At 41.6% G+C, this 17,647-nt stretch overlaps 1 protein-coding gene across 5 annotated transcripts in view; it reads right to left on the reverse strand.

Annotated features, from left to right (window-relative positions):
- The window catches only part of Ttc17 (tetratricopeptide repeat domain 17), a 105,945-nt gene that overhangs the window by 63,411 nt on the left and 24,887 nt on the right, over positions 1–17,647 (reverse strand). For all 5 annotated transcript variants that reach the window (NM_001355690.1, NM_183106.2, XM_006500310.4 and 2 more), the window contains exons 3-13: positions 14,513–14,682; positions 13,818–13,929; positions 13,425–13,556; positions 11,854–11,963; positions 10,906–11,050; positions 10,342–10,481; positions 7,561–7,721; positions 5,137–5,249; positions 2,346–2,492; positions 398–513; positions 90–255 (exon numbers count right to left, since the gene is read on the reverse strand). In NM_001355690.1, the coding sequence (NP_001342619.1) occupies positions 90–255; positions 398–513; positions 2,346–2,492; positions 5,137–5,249; positions 7,561–7,721; positions 10,342–10,481; positions 10,906–11,050; positions 11,854–11,963; positions 13,425–13,556; positions 13,818–13,929; positions 14,513–14,682 (1,512 nt within the window). The remainder of the gene's footprint in view (positions 1–89; positions 256–397; positions 514–2,345; positions 2,493–5,136; positions 5,250–7,560; positions 7,722–10,341; positions 10,482–10,905; positions 11,051–11,853; positions 11,964–13,424; positions 13,557–13,817; positions 13,930–14,512; positions 14,683–17,647) is intronic.

The raw sequence follows: 17,647 nt of genomic DNA on the forward strand, positions 1-17,647 counted from the left end.
AACCTTCCGTCAAGTTTCTGTTCCATCTAAGAGGCTTCTGAAGTCACCCAGAATGGACGGCAAGAAAGAGCAGCCTAAGTGAGCCTTACTTTGCGTGCATGGTCATCGGGTATTTTGGCTTTCAGATCCATGCGGACCTCTAATTCTTTGACTAAGTAGGACAGAGTGTGGCTTTTTCTGTAGTCAGTTATGGAACAGTCAGGGGGTTGGGCCTCCTCTTCTGAAGAATAATCATCACTGGTCAGTTCGTGGATCCTGGCACAAGAAAAAGGAACAAGATTCATATTTTCCAAGTTTGGGTGAGTTCAAGACAAAGACTTAACCTTTCAAGTCCAAGGCTGGTGCCAGGAGACAATCATGCAGAATCAGGAGCTCTGCCACATCCATCTGCACTTGCCTGAGTCCTTTGTTCTCCGGAGGCAGAAAGTATGTTGGCAATTCTCCACCAAGGGGAACTCTGGGATAGCTGTCTGTACAATCTGCTCTTTTAGGCCAAAGAATATGTTGTTTGTCCTATGAAAGAAATAAGTCTTCTCATAGATTACTTTAGATTCAACACTATCATTTTAAATGAACCGTTAAGAGAATTTAGACATATTAGGGTATATTTAGGTATACTAGGGGTTGGAGTGACGGCTGCGAGGTTAAGAGCACTGACTGTTCTTCTAGAAGACCCAGGTTCCATTCCCAGAACCCACATGGCAGGTTATAACTGTTTCTAACTCTAGTTCCACAGGATCCAATGCCATCTTCTGGCCTACATAGGTACTTCATGCATGTAATACATGCAGGAAAACATTAATACACACAAAATATGATAAATAAATCTAAATGTTTAAAAAAATTACAGCTATTTGTAGTGGCTGGAGTATGAATGGCCCCATAGGCTCATATATTCGAATGCTTAGTCACCAGGGAGTGGCTCTATTTGAAAGGATTAGAAGGATTAGAACTTATGACCTTTATGGAAGAAGTGTGTCAGTAGGGGTGGGCTTTGAGGTTTCAAAAGGTCCATGGGAAGCCCAGTGTCTTTCGCTCTCCCTGAGGATCAGTATGTAACACTCAAATACTTTTTTAGCACCGTGCCTGCCATGCCTGCTGCCAAGTGCTCTCCCATGATAATGGACTAAACATCTGAAAATGTAAGCACCCCCCCCCCCTCAATAAAACGCTTTCTTTCATAAGAGTTGCCTTGGTCATGGTAACACCAACTAAGACAGTATACAAGAATGACTGAACAGAAAGTAATATTTTCAGGTAAGTATGAAGACTCTACCTGACTTACAATATTTCTTCTACCAATTCTTAGTATGACTTAGTCTTTTCGATTCGCTGCACACTGGCCAGGTGCAGGGCAGGTTTATGTTAGCTGGGTCAGTGAAACACAAGGCATACGAGTGGCATTACTGGGAAGAGAAGCAAGTCTCAGTCCATATGAACAAAAGGGCCTGCTGTCCAGTTATCTAGAAGGAGCCCATCAAGTTTCCAGATGGAACCAATAATATGCTTGACACCATAAGAGGGGAAGGAAATAAGTCACTGGTAAATGTCACTGGCCACTTGGGTCACTTGAGCCTGAAATTTACCTTATCTTTGGACAAATCCCAACAAAAATTCTTTGGCTAAATGCCAAAAATTAATAATCTGTTTAGTAAGGAAATTCCAATGCTCAAGAAATTCTCTTGTCTCAGCTTTCCAACAATTTCTTTAGCAATTCATAAAATGTTCATCTTCATATAAATAACTGTACTAATATTTTGAAGCTATCATACTTTAAGGAATTTGTATAATAATTAGCTCCAATGGCTGAATTATATGTTTATATATATATATGTATATATATATATATCCAATTAAATTTAAAAATTTTAATGGTAAATAAAAAGTACACATTTCTGTCCTCATGCCCTAGCATACAACCTAGTGAACATACAACACCTTCATGGTAGCCTAGAAATGCATTTACCGCTGTATTCACTGTATGCATCTTCCATTACCACAAAGCTTCAATAGGGAATGAAGCTTATCTAGTACTTCCTAGTGTCAGCCTAGTATTGAGTACTGACTATGTCAGTGAGGAAGATGCAGGCGAGTAATTAAACCCAGCATGCAGAACTGGAATCAGGGCTTTTATCTGTCCCAGTTGACTGTGAGGAATTAAGGGAAGAGCTTACTGACCCATAATTCCTTAATAGAATGTCTTCCATTTAATAGCAATTTTATTCAATGTGCACTGCACTAGGCTCAATATCGTAGGGTCACATTAATCAGTGCAGTGCAGGGCCACTGCTGTATTAGACTGTGTCTGCTGGAGAAAATGCCTTCATCAGTCTCTACACACTTACCCTATACGCATCAGAGTCACGGCCCCAGACCCAGAGAACAGAATGGGCTACAGGAGAAGACCTGACAGACTCGCTGACATCACTCTGATTTGTAGGAACATCGAAGTTCACGGACATCATACTGGAGGTTGACGAATCATCACCAAACTAGAAAATGAAAAGTTTAATCCAATTGTGACTCAAAATGTAGTCATGAGGAGGATTTTACTTTAACTGAAACCTAGTAAACATTCATCAGCAGTCTAATAGAAACTCAGAAAGCAGGTCAGAAGCAATAGGATCATTTACTTCTTAGAACTGTGTCCCACAGTTATTGTCCTGTGGATATGCAGTGTAGTTAACAGCTTCCACTCAGCGCTGCCATAGAGGGCGAGAAGAAACACGGGCTGCTTTCCTGTCCTTTTAACTCCTTTCCATGGTTTTCCTAGTTTAGATTCAGTGATAAACTAATTAGGTGATTTATTCTTCCCCCTGTCAAAACTGAATTGGTTATTATTCTATAAAATTAGTACTGTGGTTAGAACTAAGGAAGATGAAGAAAAAATTCTTAGGGGCTGGAGAGACAACTGGGAATTTAATAGTACTTTCTGCTCTTGAAGAGGACCTAGTTAGGGTCCCAGCACCCACATGGTAGCTCACAATCCTCTGTATCTCTAGTTTTAGGGTATCTCACATCTTCTTTGTCTCTGCAGGCACCAGGCACACATATGATGCAAAATATGTATATACAGGCAAAACACTCATACACATGAAAAATAACAAGAAAAAATTTAAAGTATTTTTATGGGTCTTATTTGGCTGACTATTGCCAATTGCAAATATAACCTTTAGAGCTAGAGAGGAAACAAGAAAAATAAAAGGAACACAACACACACACACACACACACACACACACACACACACACATACAAGCAGACAGACAGACAGACAGACAGATACACACACCCTTCCTCCAAACCAAGATAAAACATTTGCAACACTTATAGGATACCACATTTCTATTGGTTATACAGAGAATGAGAAAAGGACCATGGGAGGAATGGAAAAGAAAGGACATGAGAGAAAGACATAAGCATGCTGAATTTGCAGCTCTAGGTCTTATGAATAGAAACACACTCTTCTGCTACGCAGACTCAAGATAACTGAAACGACACTGGTCCATAACAGTCCCCAAACCAACAGGACATCCAAAGTCATACTGGATTTCAGCTATATTTCTAAACCTTCCTCTTTCCTCCTCAGAATGCTTGGGCTTATGACAGGGAGCTACATGCTTTGGTGGTGTGAGTTGTCTTGAAAGCCAACCATGGGTGAATGCTAGCAACTGGTCCATGGAAGTCAGAGGAGCATCTGCCCCACACTGCTGCTGCCCCTCCTGAAAGGCCTGTTTGTCTTTGTTTCTTACTATTACTATTGTCTGGGGTTTTTCAAATTAAAGGGCTCAAATTTTGGGCTAGAGAGAGCTGGCTCAGAGATTAAGGGTACTGGCTGCTCTTTCCAAGGTTCTGAGTTCAATTCTTGGCAACCACATCATGGCTCACAATGATCTACAATGGGATCTGATGCCTCTTCTGGCATGCAGGCAAACATGCAGATAGAATACTCATATACATAAAATAAATCTTTGACTCTAGCTGCATATGAATTAGAAGATGGCCTAGTCGGCCTTCAGTGGAAAGAGAGGCCCATTGGTCGTGCAAACTTTATATGCCTCAGTACAAGGGAACGACAGGGACAAGAAGTGGGAGTGGGTGAGTGGGGGAGTGGTTGGGGGAGTGTGTGGGGGACTTTTGGGATAGCACTGGAAATGTAAATGAAATAAATACCCAATTAAAAAAAGAACATTAAAAAAAATCTTTGAAAATTAGCTCAAATTTCCTTATGGCTTGTTTCCTTAGAAATGCCTTCTTGACTCTTAACAGTTTGACTCTAGGAAATTCTCTAGATCAGTGCACAGTGGGTCTTATGAAAGATACAGTAAATGCTGGTTTTGCATTTGATATCTTTTTTTATGATTGTTGACCTGGTTGTGCACGCTTCCAGTATCATTCACCCAGCAAAAGTTTTATAGCTCTCAGTATAACTGTATTTACATATTCTTCCTTCAAAACAGACAACCAAGAATGGCTGCATGGGCATGTGTGTGTGCACGACTATGTGTGTTCTGTACATATGCTTATAGTCAGTAAGAAAACGCATGTGCCTAGCAATGGTACTTATTAAGTATCTTTTTGTTTTTTTAGTGTAACATAATTTTGTTCATATTTCTGGAGGGGCAACATAATGAGACTTTTTAAAAGAGATCGTTCTCTCTTCCTCCTTAGAATAGCGGATCTCAGTCTGTGGGTCATAACCCCTTAGGGGCTGCATGTCAGACATTTATATTATGATATATAACAGTGGCAAAATTATAGTTATAAAGTAGAATAAAGTAATTTTATGGTTACCACAATATGAGGAACTGTATTAAAGGGTTAGAGCATTAGGAAGGTTTAAAAGAATAAATTAAAACTGAGTTAAATAGTAGTAACAGCTCAGTTTTGGCTCCCATAGCAATGGGGAAAAGAATCAAATGTACATGTGTGTAGACACAGTGCTAGTACTTTGGGAAACGAATTGCTATTCATGCAACTGATCATTGATAACAACATCTGCTAGCATACACACAACAGACAATAAAAATCTTAAAAGCAATAATAGTCACACACTTTAGCAATTCAATTTACAAGAAGTCAAAGGAATAAAGCATGAAATTATTGACACACGAGTGACAGTAAGAACTAGAAGAGACCTGAACATAGTCCACATTTTCAAAGATATCTCCTCGATGGTAGCGCACAGGTTGGTCCCATTGGCAGTGCAAGCTATGCTGCTGGTTGACCAGCCGGCATATCTGATGATTTCCTGGGGCAAGAAAAAGTTATACAAATGATTAGCAAAGTCATGCAGCAACAGGATGCTTTTTCTTAGTGTTATGCCACTCAGTTTTAATCTTATGCCTCTTTTCTTAGAGCTACACAGAGAAACACTCATTAATAGTTAATTAAATGAACTCATTAAAGAATTCCCAGTTGGCACTGGTGAGACGGTTAAGTAGTTAAGAGCACATACTGCTCTTTCAGAGGACCTGGGTTTGGTTCTTGACACTCATAACAGGTGGCTCCCAACCACTATAAGCCCAGCTCCAGGTGGATCTGACACCTCTGGCCGATGATGACAACTGTATTCATGTGCTGCAATACCCCACCCCCCCTACACAGAATTATAAATGCATCTTTAAAGTTCCAATTTTTCTCTGTATAAGGCAAGGAGAGATTAACTCCACTAATTGACCATTCTAGTAGTTAGGTTCTGTCTTGATTACATGGTCTGGAGAGACTCTGACCATCTATTTCTACAGAGAGAATTTGCTCTCTATAGTTCCCAATTTTGTTTCACACGCCTATGTAAGAGCTCCATCACTAAAAAAAAAATATATATATATATATACTACAATATGAATATAATCTTTATTCTCAAAATGGCGAAGATAAACTAATAGGACTTTAAATGGACAGACGTCACAGCGAAGGTGCAATGCTCCAGTGTCCACTCACTCATCAAAATAAGGCATTCGAGGACTTTATTCTCTATGGCTGAGTTGTCAGATCTGTTCCCTTGGACTTTAATCACAATCAAAATAGTCTGTATACAATTAAATCATCGATTTCTTGCTAACCTAAGTTCCTCTAGATTAGTAGTTCTTTTTTTGGGGGGGGCGGTGGGAGGGGAAATGGGCTTCAAGAAATGTTAATAAAAGCTATGCATTACCTTCTCTGAAAAACCAACCAACCAAGCAATAATGCACATGAACAATTCTGTGTACGACTATGGAAACGATTCCAGAACTCCCTTGCAACTAGTAGATCCTGACTAAACTAAGATTTCCTACCTGAGTGGAAGAGTCTACTAATTCTAGTCTATAGTCCTATTTCTAAAATAGTCTTTGTGTTTAGGACAGCAAGAGGGACAAAGGCATTTGCTCTGGCAGAGTATGCATGTTCTTAACCTGTGGGTCATGACACCTTTGGAGGCTAAATGATCCTTTCAGAGGGGTTATATATCAACTACCCTGAGTTTCAGATATGTGCATCACAATTCATAACAGTAGGAAAATTACAGTTAAGTAGCAAGGAAAAGATCTGTATGGCTGGGGTCACCACAGCATGAGGAACTGTATTAGAGTCACAGCATAGTATTAGAAAGGTTGAGAACCACTGGCTCAGAGGACGGCCTTGCAGCCTGCTGTGCAGGGTTGGTTATGATGGCACAAGCTCAGGCCCCACCTCACACATCCTGCAGCAGAATTGGAACCATACCAAGATCTCTGGGAGAATGATGTGTATATTAATGCTGGAAATATAAGAAATCTAAGAATATGCAGATTGGTTTTTATGTCAAAATGGGAATAAAAGTTGCTGAAAGCATCTCCCAGGTCTCCTGGTACAACAACTGTGGTTACTCTTGGTTTTGAGATTTAAGAAAGTTCTGGGGTGCCGGGTGGTGGTGGCGCATGTCTTTAATCCCAGCACTTGGGAGGCAGAGACAGGCGGATTTCTGAGTTCAAGGCCAGCCTGGTCTACAAAGTGAGTTCCAGGACAGCCAGGGCTACACAGGGAAACTCTGTCTCAAAAAAAAAAAAAAGAAAGTTAGTTCTGAGGCTCTGGAAAGATGGCTCAGTGGCTAGTAGCATTTGCTGTTCTCGCAGCCGGCAACCCAGATGTGGTTCCTAGCATCCACACTAGGTGGCTCACAACTGCCTGTAACTCTGGCTCTAGGAGATCCCATGCCCATTTTAGCCTCTGCATGTACCTGCAAGCACACAGTACACAAACAGGCACACACATATACACATAAACTAAAATTAAAATAAACAAATAAGCAAAAAGATATAAGAAAGTCAGGCCGAGAAACGGCCCATTAGGTAACGGTGTTTGCTGCCAAGCCCGACGTAGATCCCGCATGGTAGAAGAAGAGAACGGACTTCCCTGATCTCTACTCATGCCCTGAGGGCTCATGCACTGCAGCACACTCACATGTGTACACACACACATACACACACACAATTTTTAAAAAGATCTAGAAAAGTCTTAAGTACAACTTCATACTGCCTCAAGGCTCCACTCAAGCATGCTGGAAGGACGTGCGACCTGCGTGCAGCCAGGCCCCTACTCACCCAGCTGCGCCTCTTTTGCCATCTGCGTCTCGTGGATGATGTTGCGCAGGATCTGCTCCTCCTGAATCAGCTTGTGCTTCTCCAGGATCTCCTGCTGCCGGAGGTAGTGGTCATGCTGTTTCTGGTACTCCTTCAACTCGTTCAGCGTTCTCTGAAGGGACCTGAACAGTTTCCATAGTAGAAAAGCCAGACCTTGAAAATTGTCATTTTTAAAAACTTGCTTATATATATTAACTTTATGATTAGCAGCAATAGCTGATACTAATAAGAACTCTATGCCACAAATTCAAGAATAACAGTGCTAAATAAAAGCTACTGTCTAAATATAATACTTGAGAACATTGAAATTTAAATTATTACTTGAGAAAAACCATAAATGCAAAGGCCTTTTCTTAAATACATTGCCTCAAAATCAAATGATGTGCTGGTATTAGAACCTGAAAGGTTTCAAAACAGAAGGACTCAACTGCCCTATCTTCCCAGCCTGAGCCAGGGCTGAGAGCAGGGCAGAGCAGAGCCATCTGCAGTGAGCCTGCTGCGGGCCTTTCCCAACAGAACGGGGTTATCCGTAAAATGCGCTCTTCCCCTTCTCTTCCCTTTCTCCACAGAATAACAGTACTGCCACCCACCCAGCCGCCTGAGCTGAAGACACTGCATCTCAGGGATCTACATCTCCTTAGGGTAGACAGACAGCAGGACCCAGACAATGGATGCATGCAGTGACCTTTCACATAGGACCCTATAAATATGCACACCTTCATGTCTTTATAAATCACCTACAGTAAGGTTAGGGTTGAGGATACGACAGAGAACTTGCCTAGAATGTACAAGTCATGGGGTTCGATACCTTGTATCATACAAATACACAAGTACATATTAAAATACATAAATAATTAAAAACTGTATTTGTGCTGCTAGTTTTATGTCAACCTGACACAAGCTAGAGTCATCTAAGAAGAGGAGCTACAATTGAGAAAATGCTTCCATAAGCTCGAGCTTGAGGCAAGCCTGTGGAGCATTTTCTTGATTGAGGAATGATATAATGATATGCTCATGCCATAGAGGGCAGTGCTGTCCAGGGAGTGAGGGTCCTAGGTGCTCTAAGAAAGCAGGCTGAGAAACCACACAGGTAGCACTCCTGTGTCCTCTGTACCAGTTCCTGCTCTGACTTTCCCAATGTTAGACAGTAAGCTCTAAGATGCAATAAAGTCTTTCCTGCCCAAATTGCTTTTGGTCATGGTGTTTATCGCAGCAATGTATATTCCACTGCCACGTGGGCAAAACCCTTCTAGATCCCCTTTCTCCTTCCCACTTTCATTCCGCCTAAAGATAGAAAAGGAGTTAGGGTCATAGTATACTGGTCTCATATTCTAGTTCCTTAAAACAGAGAGACATTGTTCCTCGCCATCTGATTTCAATGAGATGGTGATTACATTTAAACACCAAGGCTTTATTATACACTGTACTGTAACCTGGATAATTGATACCTACAGAGACGGTGAGGGAGTGAGCTCGAGTTCTAAGAGAACAACACTGGAGGATGCTCAGCCAGGGCACATTTTGATCCAGTGGGACAGAAGCCTGTTACAGAAAAGCAAGCTGCCCTTCCTTCTGCCTCACTACATAATACTTTAAACAGATTAGGAAACGATCAAATACACACGTTTAATGAATTCTAAAATCCTCTTTAATAACCAAAAGATGAAGGCTAATTTTGAGGAATAAAAATTTTCTCTTTTGAATTGTATCAAATTTCTTAGCTGGCTTTATTACCTAGGGAAACAAACATGTTTTGCTAGGAATCTTGATAATATCAAGTATAAAAGAGTCCCACTGCTGTCCAACCTAATACATACCCAAAGAAGATGCCGGCCAAAGGCAATGTCAGATCCAAAGGTGTGAAGAAGATCAAATACTGCATGTACAAGTGACTTTACTGACACACTGTACTCCGTTAAAACTAAGGTTGTAATCAGCAGAATTCCTGCAGATCCAGAGACTTCTCAAGAGCTCTAAGTGTCATGAGAGTCACAGAACATCAAAAGGTTGGGGCTGGTGCCTCACACCTGTGATCCTAGCTAGCACTTGGGAGGCTAAGACAGGATTGCTGAGAGCTCATTGCTACACAGTGGTTCCATAGTGAATTCTAGGTTAGGCTGTGCATGGTGGTTTTAACAAGAAGACTTGGGGCTACAGTTCATGGCACTGTTTTGAGAAGGGTTAGGAGGTGCAGCCTTGTTGGAGGAGGCGGCTCATTGGGGGTTTAAAAGTCCACACTAGGCTCAGTCTCACTTTTTTTCTGACTAGTACTTGTGGATCAAATGTAAGTTCTCAGCTATTGCTCCAGTAGAATGTACATATTTGTCTGTCTGCTGCCAAGTTCTTTGACACAATGTTTATGAACTAACCCTTTAAAACTGTAAGCCAGCCCCAATTAAACCCTCTCTTTTTATCAGTTGCTGTGGCCATGCTGTCTCTTCATAGCAAAAGAAAAGTAACTAAGACACTGGGTTATGGAATGAAACTGTGTCTTAAAACAAATGTACAAACAACTTGTACAGATCTAATTTGAGAGCTTGTAATTACAAATGCTCTCTAGTGCCTAGCACTGATGATGCTGGGGAGTCAGCTGCCCTGTCACGGAACTTGAACAGGGATGGATGTGTGGTGTGAAAGTTTCCTTTAATTGTTTTGACCATGTTAAGGTGATGCCTCTTGACTTCGTTCTAACCCAAGGGTCTGTGGTGCTAGTGCTTCAGGGAAATTTTTGCTTCCAGTTACCTATGCTGAGCCTCTAGCTTCTGCTCCAGTTTTTGCTGACACAGGACAGCATGCTTCCTCTTTATAGCTTGCTCAAACCCAGGTTTGGCTTGCAAAGCATGGTCGTAACAGAGCACCGAATGGTTGTACTCCCCGAGCATCTGGGGAGACAAAACACACGCACACATACATACACACAGGGAAGAAATGTTAACCATGGCTGGCTGCATCTGGCCAAAGCCCTCAGGATTTATCAAGTCACAGCTACCTCATTCTGTAGTGAGAACTGTTTTGATCAATCCCCACAACACCAAGAAATACTATAGCTGGAAAGGCCTACAATCTTTAAGAGATTTATTCTGCAGTTTACAATTTCAGTTTATCTATTTACTCTGTTCAAAAGCTCAGAGTGTTATGACACATTATTGAGCTGTTTTATCCCCTTCCCACCAATTACTTTATTTCCATTGTTCAGACAAAATGGGAAGGAAACAGTCTGAGAAAAAACCAAAATGAAAAAAACAAACCAAGCTCACCCCCCTCTAGCAACTGTTCTATCTCAACAAACAAGAAAGTTGTATTTACTGCATATATATTCCCCAGTGTGTAATAGCTGGTGAAGAAGTCACTGTCATCCAGAGCTGCATGGACCACGACGGCAGCATCCGCAGAGAAATGCGCTCTGTGTAGAACATTGGCCAAATTGACCAGAGCAATGTCTTTATTGTGCCTAGAAGAGAGGAACTGCGGCTAGAGGTCAGAGCGCACACGTCATGAGTCTGTGAACCTGTTCATGTTTCTTGTCTCATTTTTAAATTACTGATCATCTTCCCTCAACTTCACAGTTACAAGTGTTGCCACAAAAATGAGATCTGGCAGAAATTTTATGATTTAAAAATTCATTTACAGTTCATATTTGCTTTAAGAGAAGTCATCGATATTAGGGCTGGGAAGGTGGCTCAGAGCGTGGACCTTCAGCACTCACAGAAAAGTCTGGAGTGGTGGTGCCACTGTCACCACAGGATTACAGGAGCTTGCTGACCAACTGGCTAATCTAGCAAACATGTCAACTTCAGGCTCAGTGAGAGACCGTCTTAAACATAAGGTGGAGAGCAACAGAAGAAGTCATCTGATGAAGCCCTCTGGCCTCTACACATGCAATGCGTGGGTACAGGCACTCATGAGCATGCCTGCACACACACAGCACACCCACCTACACACATCCAAGGAAAGGTGGGCTCAACTCTTGCTAATTCCTCCAGTGTATGTCCTGGCACTAACATCTCAGGTGAACGACAGCCTATCTACCTTACGTATTTTTCTCCTTAATGAATGTTAGGTACACAGCTTTCAATTTGAACTTACTGACACCCGTGATCCTTTCTCTTGACAAGACTAATGATGTCTCTGATTAAGAGACGGAGAAGTGTGTGACGACAAGACAACACTGCTTTTTGTGGTTTCCTATGTGTTACTCTTTAACAGTCCTCATTGGTGCGGCTGATCTGGAGGCCCGAAGAAGAGAAATCTTACCTGGAAGAGAAGTGAAGCGCTCGCATGGCACACTCCACTACCTGATATGGCTCATTTTTTATTCTCCAGTAAAATGAAGCCAGGTTATACAGTACCCAGGAGGAAGCATTCTAGAGAGAAACAAAAAAATAGTCAAGTATAATCAAAGACAGGTTTGTTTTTTTTGACTGAGGATTTCAAAATCTGCACAATTAAGACACTGGCTCTTCTGAAACTCAAGATAAAGAAAGCAATAAGAACACGGGGATACAGCCGAAAACCACTGCACTGCTCCAAAGATCCTTATAGCGCCATGGTGGAAGACTGAGGCAGGAGGATCACCATGACTTTGAGGCTAGTCTGTGCTACAGACAGTGAGTTCCAGGCCAGACAGGACCTCACAGTGAGAACCTATCTCTCAGAAGCAAACAAGCAAGCAAATAAACACATAATGAACATACACAAAGTGCTGTCATGATCAGAGGGTGAACACCCCAGCCCAATTTTCCCGATTCTTTACGCTCTGTGAATACAAACACACCTTTGGAAAGACACAGTGGAGGGGTAACTTCACTTTAAAAATAATTGGAAAACGCTCTTGAAAACAAAACTTTTTTCTTGAATTCAAAAATCATCTCTTGATATACAGTTCTGTATGTGAATAAACTATACATAAGTGTTATAATAATATCTAATACCACTATAATTGTACTGCTTAGAGACAGAACTGTATTTTCTTCTTGAGACAAGGTCTCACGTAGCCTTAGCTGGCTTCAAACTTGCTATGTAGTCAAGGATGACTGTGAATGTTTGATGCTCCTGCCTCTGTCTCCAGAATATGGACTTATAAGCATGCACCAGTCATCACACCAGGTTTATGCAATGGTGAAGCTGGAAGTCAGGGCCCCAAAGGGCTAGGCAAGCACTACAGCAACTGAGAGACACCCTCAGCCTGTGCATCTTAGGAACAGGGAAGGAGAGAGCAACAAGTACCTCCTAAATTTCCACACTTGCCTGCATGGCACGTCTACAGTCTTGGTTCATGCTATGTAATTCCCTACTCCCCCCCCCCCCCCTTTTTTTTTTCTTCCTTTAGTTTCTGGAGATAGAGTCTCTCTGTGTTGCCTATGCTCGTCTTGAGCTGGTGGGTTTAGGAAAATCTCCCAACTCAGCCTCAGGGTAGCCGAGACTACAGGCACACACTACCAGGTAGAAATTCTTGTGAGAAAATTACAGATGAATACAGTGGTAAGTGTCTAGGGAAAAGAACAGCTGTAATGTGCACTGGATGCAGATGCATCCACAGTTAGCTTTCTTACAGATGTAACTGATAGAACCTAGTTTATACCTCCATTACTTCTACTAATTGTTTTTTTTAAATTAGTTTAAATACATCTTTTCAGTATCTTTTCCTGGTAAAGGGAATGGCTCTACCCATGCCTCCTTCCTATTGAGTGCTATACTCTGTACCAATGTAATCACATAGCTCTGCATCTTCCTTTATGGGGACAAGCAAACAACAAGCACCCTGAGAGGACCACGTGCCTGGGCACGCAGAACATCCTAGCTCAGCGAGCTGCTGGGTGACTCACCTTCTGTAGGCCTTCGTGAATGAGATGACCTATGTCGTCGATACTCCTTCCTAAGCGTTTAGACAAATATGTGAAGATTGGATCTTCTTTAGGTAAGAGAGGGGCAGAGAGATTAACTCTCTCTTGTACACCCTAAAGGAGGAGGGAATTTCAAAAACAGTTAAAAAATATAGAGGCTATGTCATAAGAAACTCAGTATCCTGTAGCATTTATTTTAAAATATTTTTAAGATCTAACAAGAGTAGGTAGAATTATAAGGTGGCCTGCAGGAAGGAAAATACTTTTAATAATAAGCATGAGGCCAAAACAACAATAACAACAAAATACCAAAAAACCCAAAACACCCCCAAACAACCAAAAAGTACCCTCCATCCCCCAAAGTTTCCCACTTACTCGCAAGTGCTGAAAAGCATGTATACTATATGGAAGCTCTAGGATTTTAGTACAGTCAGGTTGCTCTGGGTCTGGAGGGACAGGAGATTCTGTGTCTATGAAATCCTCAGGCCTAAAATCAAGAGGCAGCAGGTGAATGACAGAGGTAAAAACAGCGCTTTGAGAGACAGCTAACTTTCTCATGCTCTCCCTGCGTCACAACAGTACATAGCCAACACTTGTGGCTTTCCACACAACTGCCAGAAGAAGTCAAATATTTAAGGAATTCAAATTAAAAGAGATAAATGAAGAATCAGAAAATAATAGGAGCCAAGATGGTAGTCTTTCAAAGACTGCTAAATAACTGTTAAATTCTTTCTAGAAATGTCACTCAATGCCCTCCCATGCTCTGAGTAGCTACGGATCTTAAGAACTTTTTGTAGTATGATAGATAAAACTGTTTTAGTTTGTACTCATATGATAAATTCTGAGAAATATTTCCACATGTTTACTAGGCATTTGAGTTTTATTTTTTACTGTAAATAGCTCAGTTTTAAATCATGGTATAAAAACAGCTAATTGGTTTGCAAGCTTTCTATATACTATGTGCTTTGAACTTTCAAATTTTAATAAACCCATCGGTGATGAAACATTGTTCAGGAACCTCTTCTTACTGATTCAGGACAACTTTACCTTTGGAAGGAGAACGGCTTTACCTGATGTCCTTGCTCTCCAGAGTTATATATGTGCCATCATAAAGGTCCAGGTCTCCCAAAGGCACTTTGGCCTTGATACAGTCGGGGTCTTCTTTATTGTGTCTCTGTTCCAGGCCCGTGTCTCTGTCCTCATTCTCCTCTATGTGAATTTTCTGAGCAACTAGCTGTTTCTGTTAAGAAAATCAAAGCCAGGGGGAGCAGTGAGCTGGCTCAGCGGGAAAGGCACAGGCTGCCGAGCCTGAGGATCTCATCAGTCCTAGAACTCACAGCAGAACTTCCGACAAGCTGCTTTTCAACTACCATGAATTTATGCTTGCGCTAGTGCTCACACACACACACACACACACACACGCACACACACGCACACACACACGCACGCACACACACAGACACATGCACATGCGCGCGCACAGACACACGCACATGCACACGAGTGCGCACACACACAGACACGCATGCACACACAAATATAAGCTAAAAGAAAAAAATGGATTAAAAAATATTTCAGCTAGATGACACTGAAACCAAAGGAGAATTTAATGAGCGCTGACCCTGTCTAGAAAGACGAAGATTCTGGAATGTCTTTAGTTACACCTCTTTCTCTGAATGGTACCCATGTGAAAGATTCATTTGCTCTGTTATTCTCTTAAAATATTATTTTGATTATATATTGATCCAAAAAACCCCTCAATTCTATGCATACATGGTTTTATGCTGATGTACTACTCTAAGTCGCTAAACTTAACACTTTTTTTTTGTTTGTTTGTTTTTTGAGACAGGGTTTCTCTGTATAGCTCTGGCTGTCCTGGAACTCACATTGTAGACCAGGCTGGCCTCGAACTCAGAAATCCGTCACCACACTCGGCTGCTTAACACTTTATTTTAATATTGCATATATCAGCCATTATAGCTGTACATTTCCACACAAATGTGTATATAAAACCATATAAATTATTTTTTTCAATACTTAAGTTGCTTCTCTAAACTTTTTTCTTTACTATAAAAACAAACCAAAACCTAGCATTCACATCAGGTGGCTCACAACAGCCTGTAATTCCAACTGTAAGGGATTTGATGCCCTCCTCTGGTCCTCAAGAACACCGACACTCACATGCACATACCTGGCACACATACACAAATCTTTTTTAATGACCCAATCACTGGGACAAAAACTTGTATCTGGATAGGTCAAAGGTCCTAGAGGAAAACCCAGGACCAGAATTTAGCTTAAAATGTAAACACTCATCTCTGTAGCTCAGCATCTCTCGACCTTCATCAGAGACACTTCTTTCTGCTATGGATGGTGAGCTGCAGTCACCATGGTAAAGGTGCAGAGAACCAGACGCTGTGGAGAGAGTGCTCAGCCCTGTGGAGACATCAGTATCCCACTCCAAGGCTCTCCCCTCAGAAGAGGAGGTAGAAAGAGCCTAAGAGCCTGGGGCAGCAGAGACTGTGAAACCGTCCTCCAGACATGACAGAGACACAACAAAACCTTAGGGGCTGGAGAGATGGCTCAGTAGTGAAGAGCACTTGCTCATCTCCCAGAGGAGCTGAGTTCAGTCGCTAGCATGCCTAGCAGGAGCTCACAAACTCCTGAAACTGCTCCTGGGGATCTGATGTCCTCTTCTCGGGGGCTGCACTCATGTGCACACATCCCCACAAAGACATACATGTTCATACACAGCTAAAAAATAAAATTAAAAATAAATATCTAAAAATGATTTTCCTATTAAAAAAGAGCACATCCTATGTCCTACAATCTGTTTCAAATGGTCTCTCCCAACCCACTCTCTTTCTAATGTGTGTAACAAGCTTAGCCATGTGACCATCTCTGGGCAATGGAATGTGAATAGACATGTAATTTTTCAGAAATTTTTTACCTAAAAAATTTTAAATTTTATTTATTATTGTGTATATAAGTGCCTCCATTGGCATGTACGTCAGAGGATAACTTTTGGAGTTGGTTCCACAGTGGATCCTAGGGATCCAATTCTAGTGTTCAGCTTGTGTAGCAGGCACTTTTACCCACTAGGCCACTGAGCCAACCAGTCAGTCAAAACTGTAGACAGGCTCATTCGGATTACTTGGGTGTTCTTCCTTGAGTTTCTACCTTTCCTTCATGAGACTTTTTAACTTTTAAGATTCATTTATTGTGTGTGTGTCACCATGTAGGTGCCAGGAATTGTATCCTGGTCTTCTGGAAGGGCAGCAAGTACCCCTAACTGCTGAGCCATCTCTTGCCCACCCCACCTCACCCTCCATTTTAATTTTTTATCAGTAAATACTTTTGTTTTTGAAAGAAAATAAATTAGAAGCCTAAAACTATGATACCATTGTCACATATTTAAAATAACAATCTCTTAATATTAATAGTTCATGTTCAAGTACCCAACTATTTCTCTTCCCTCTTTCTGAAATCCAGTTTTATATCCTTGCTTGAATCAGAATCCAGCTAGCCAGGGCAGCCTAGTGCCCAACAGACAGGCCTGGGCTACTCTCGGCCTTGCTGAGGGAAGCTGCTTCCTGCAGTGGGCAGCACTCAATGGAGACAGGTCTAAGAAGCTGAGAATGGGAGACTCAGAGCTCAGCCCTACATGAAACACCAGTGTAAAGCTCACCACAGCAGGGATCAGGGCCACTACATCAATCAAGAGGAGGCAGGGGGAGTGGAAGAGAAGAGGACAGGGCGGTGCTGTGAAATAGCATCTTCTGGACATGACCTGAGACCACAATCATCACCTCAGAGGAGCTGTGTTCACCTATAGAAGCTCAGGCAGCCAGAGTCCCAGCACAGACAGGGCACAGATGATGTCAAAGTCCTATCTTATACTGAGGAGACAGATGGTCCACAGTGGGTTGTTCAGGCTACAGTGGATGGTCCCACACCCATGAACATATTGGCAGCATGAAAATGACTTAGTAGTTATTAAAAAACCAACATGAAGCTTGGAGGGAGAAATGTCAGGGTATATGAGAGGAGTTGGAGAGGGAAATAGGAGAGTAGGTACATATTTCATTATATGATTTTTAAAAAATATATAAAAATTTCAAAAATAAAGTTTTAAAAAAGAATACAATGAAGTCCACAATACAATTGTTTGTTTAAGTCTGTTCCTATTTAGTAGTTAGCACATT

This window comes from Mus musculus, chromosome 2 (genome assembly GCF_000001635.26).
Source record: "Mus musculus strain C57BL/6J chromosome 2, GRCm38.p6 C57BL/6J".
NCBI classification, from domain to species: domain Eukaryota; kingdom Metazoa; phylum Chordata; class Mammalia; order Rodentia; family Muridae; genus Mus; species Mus musculus.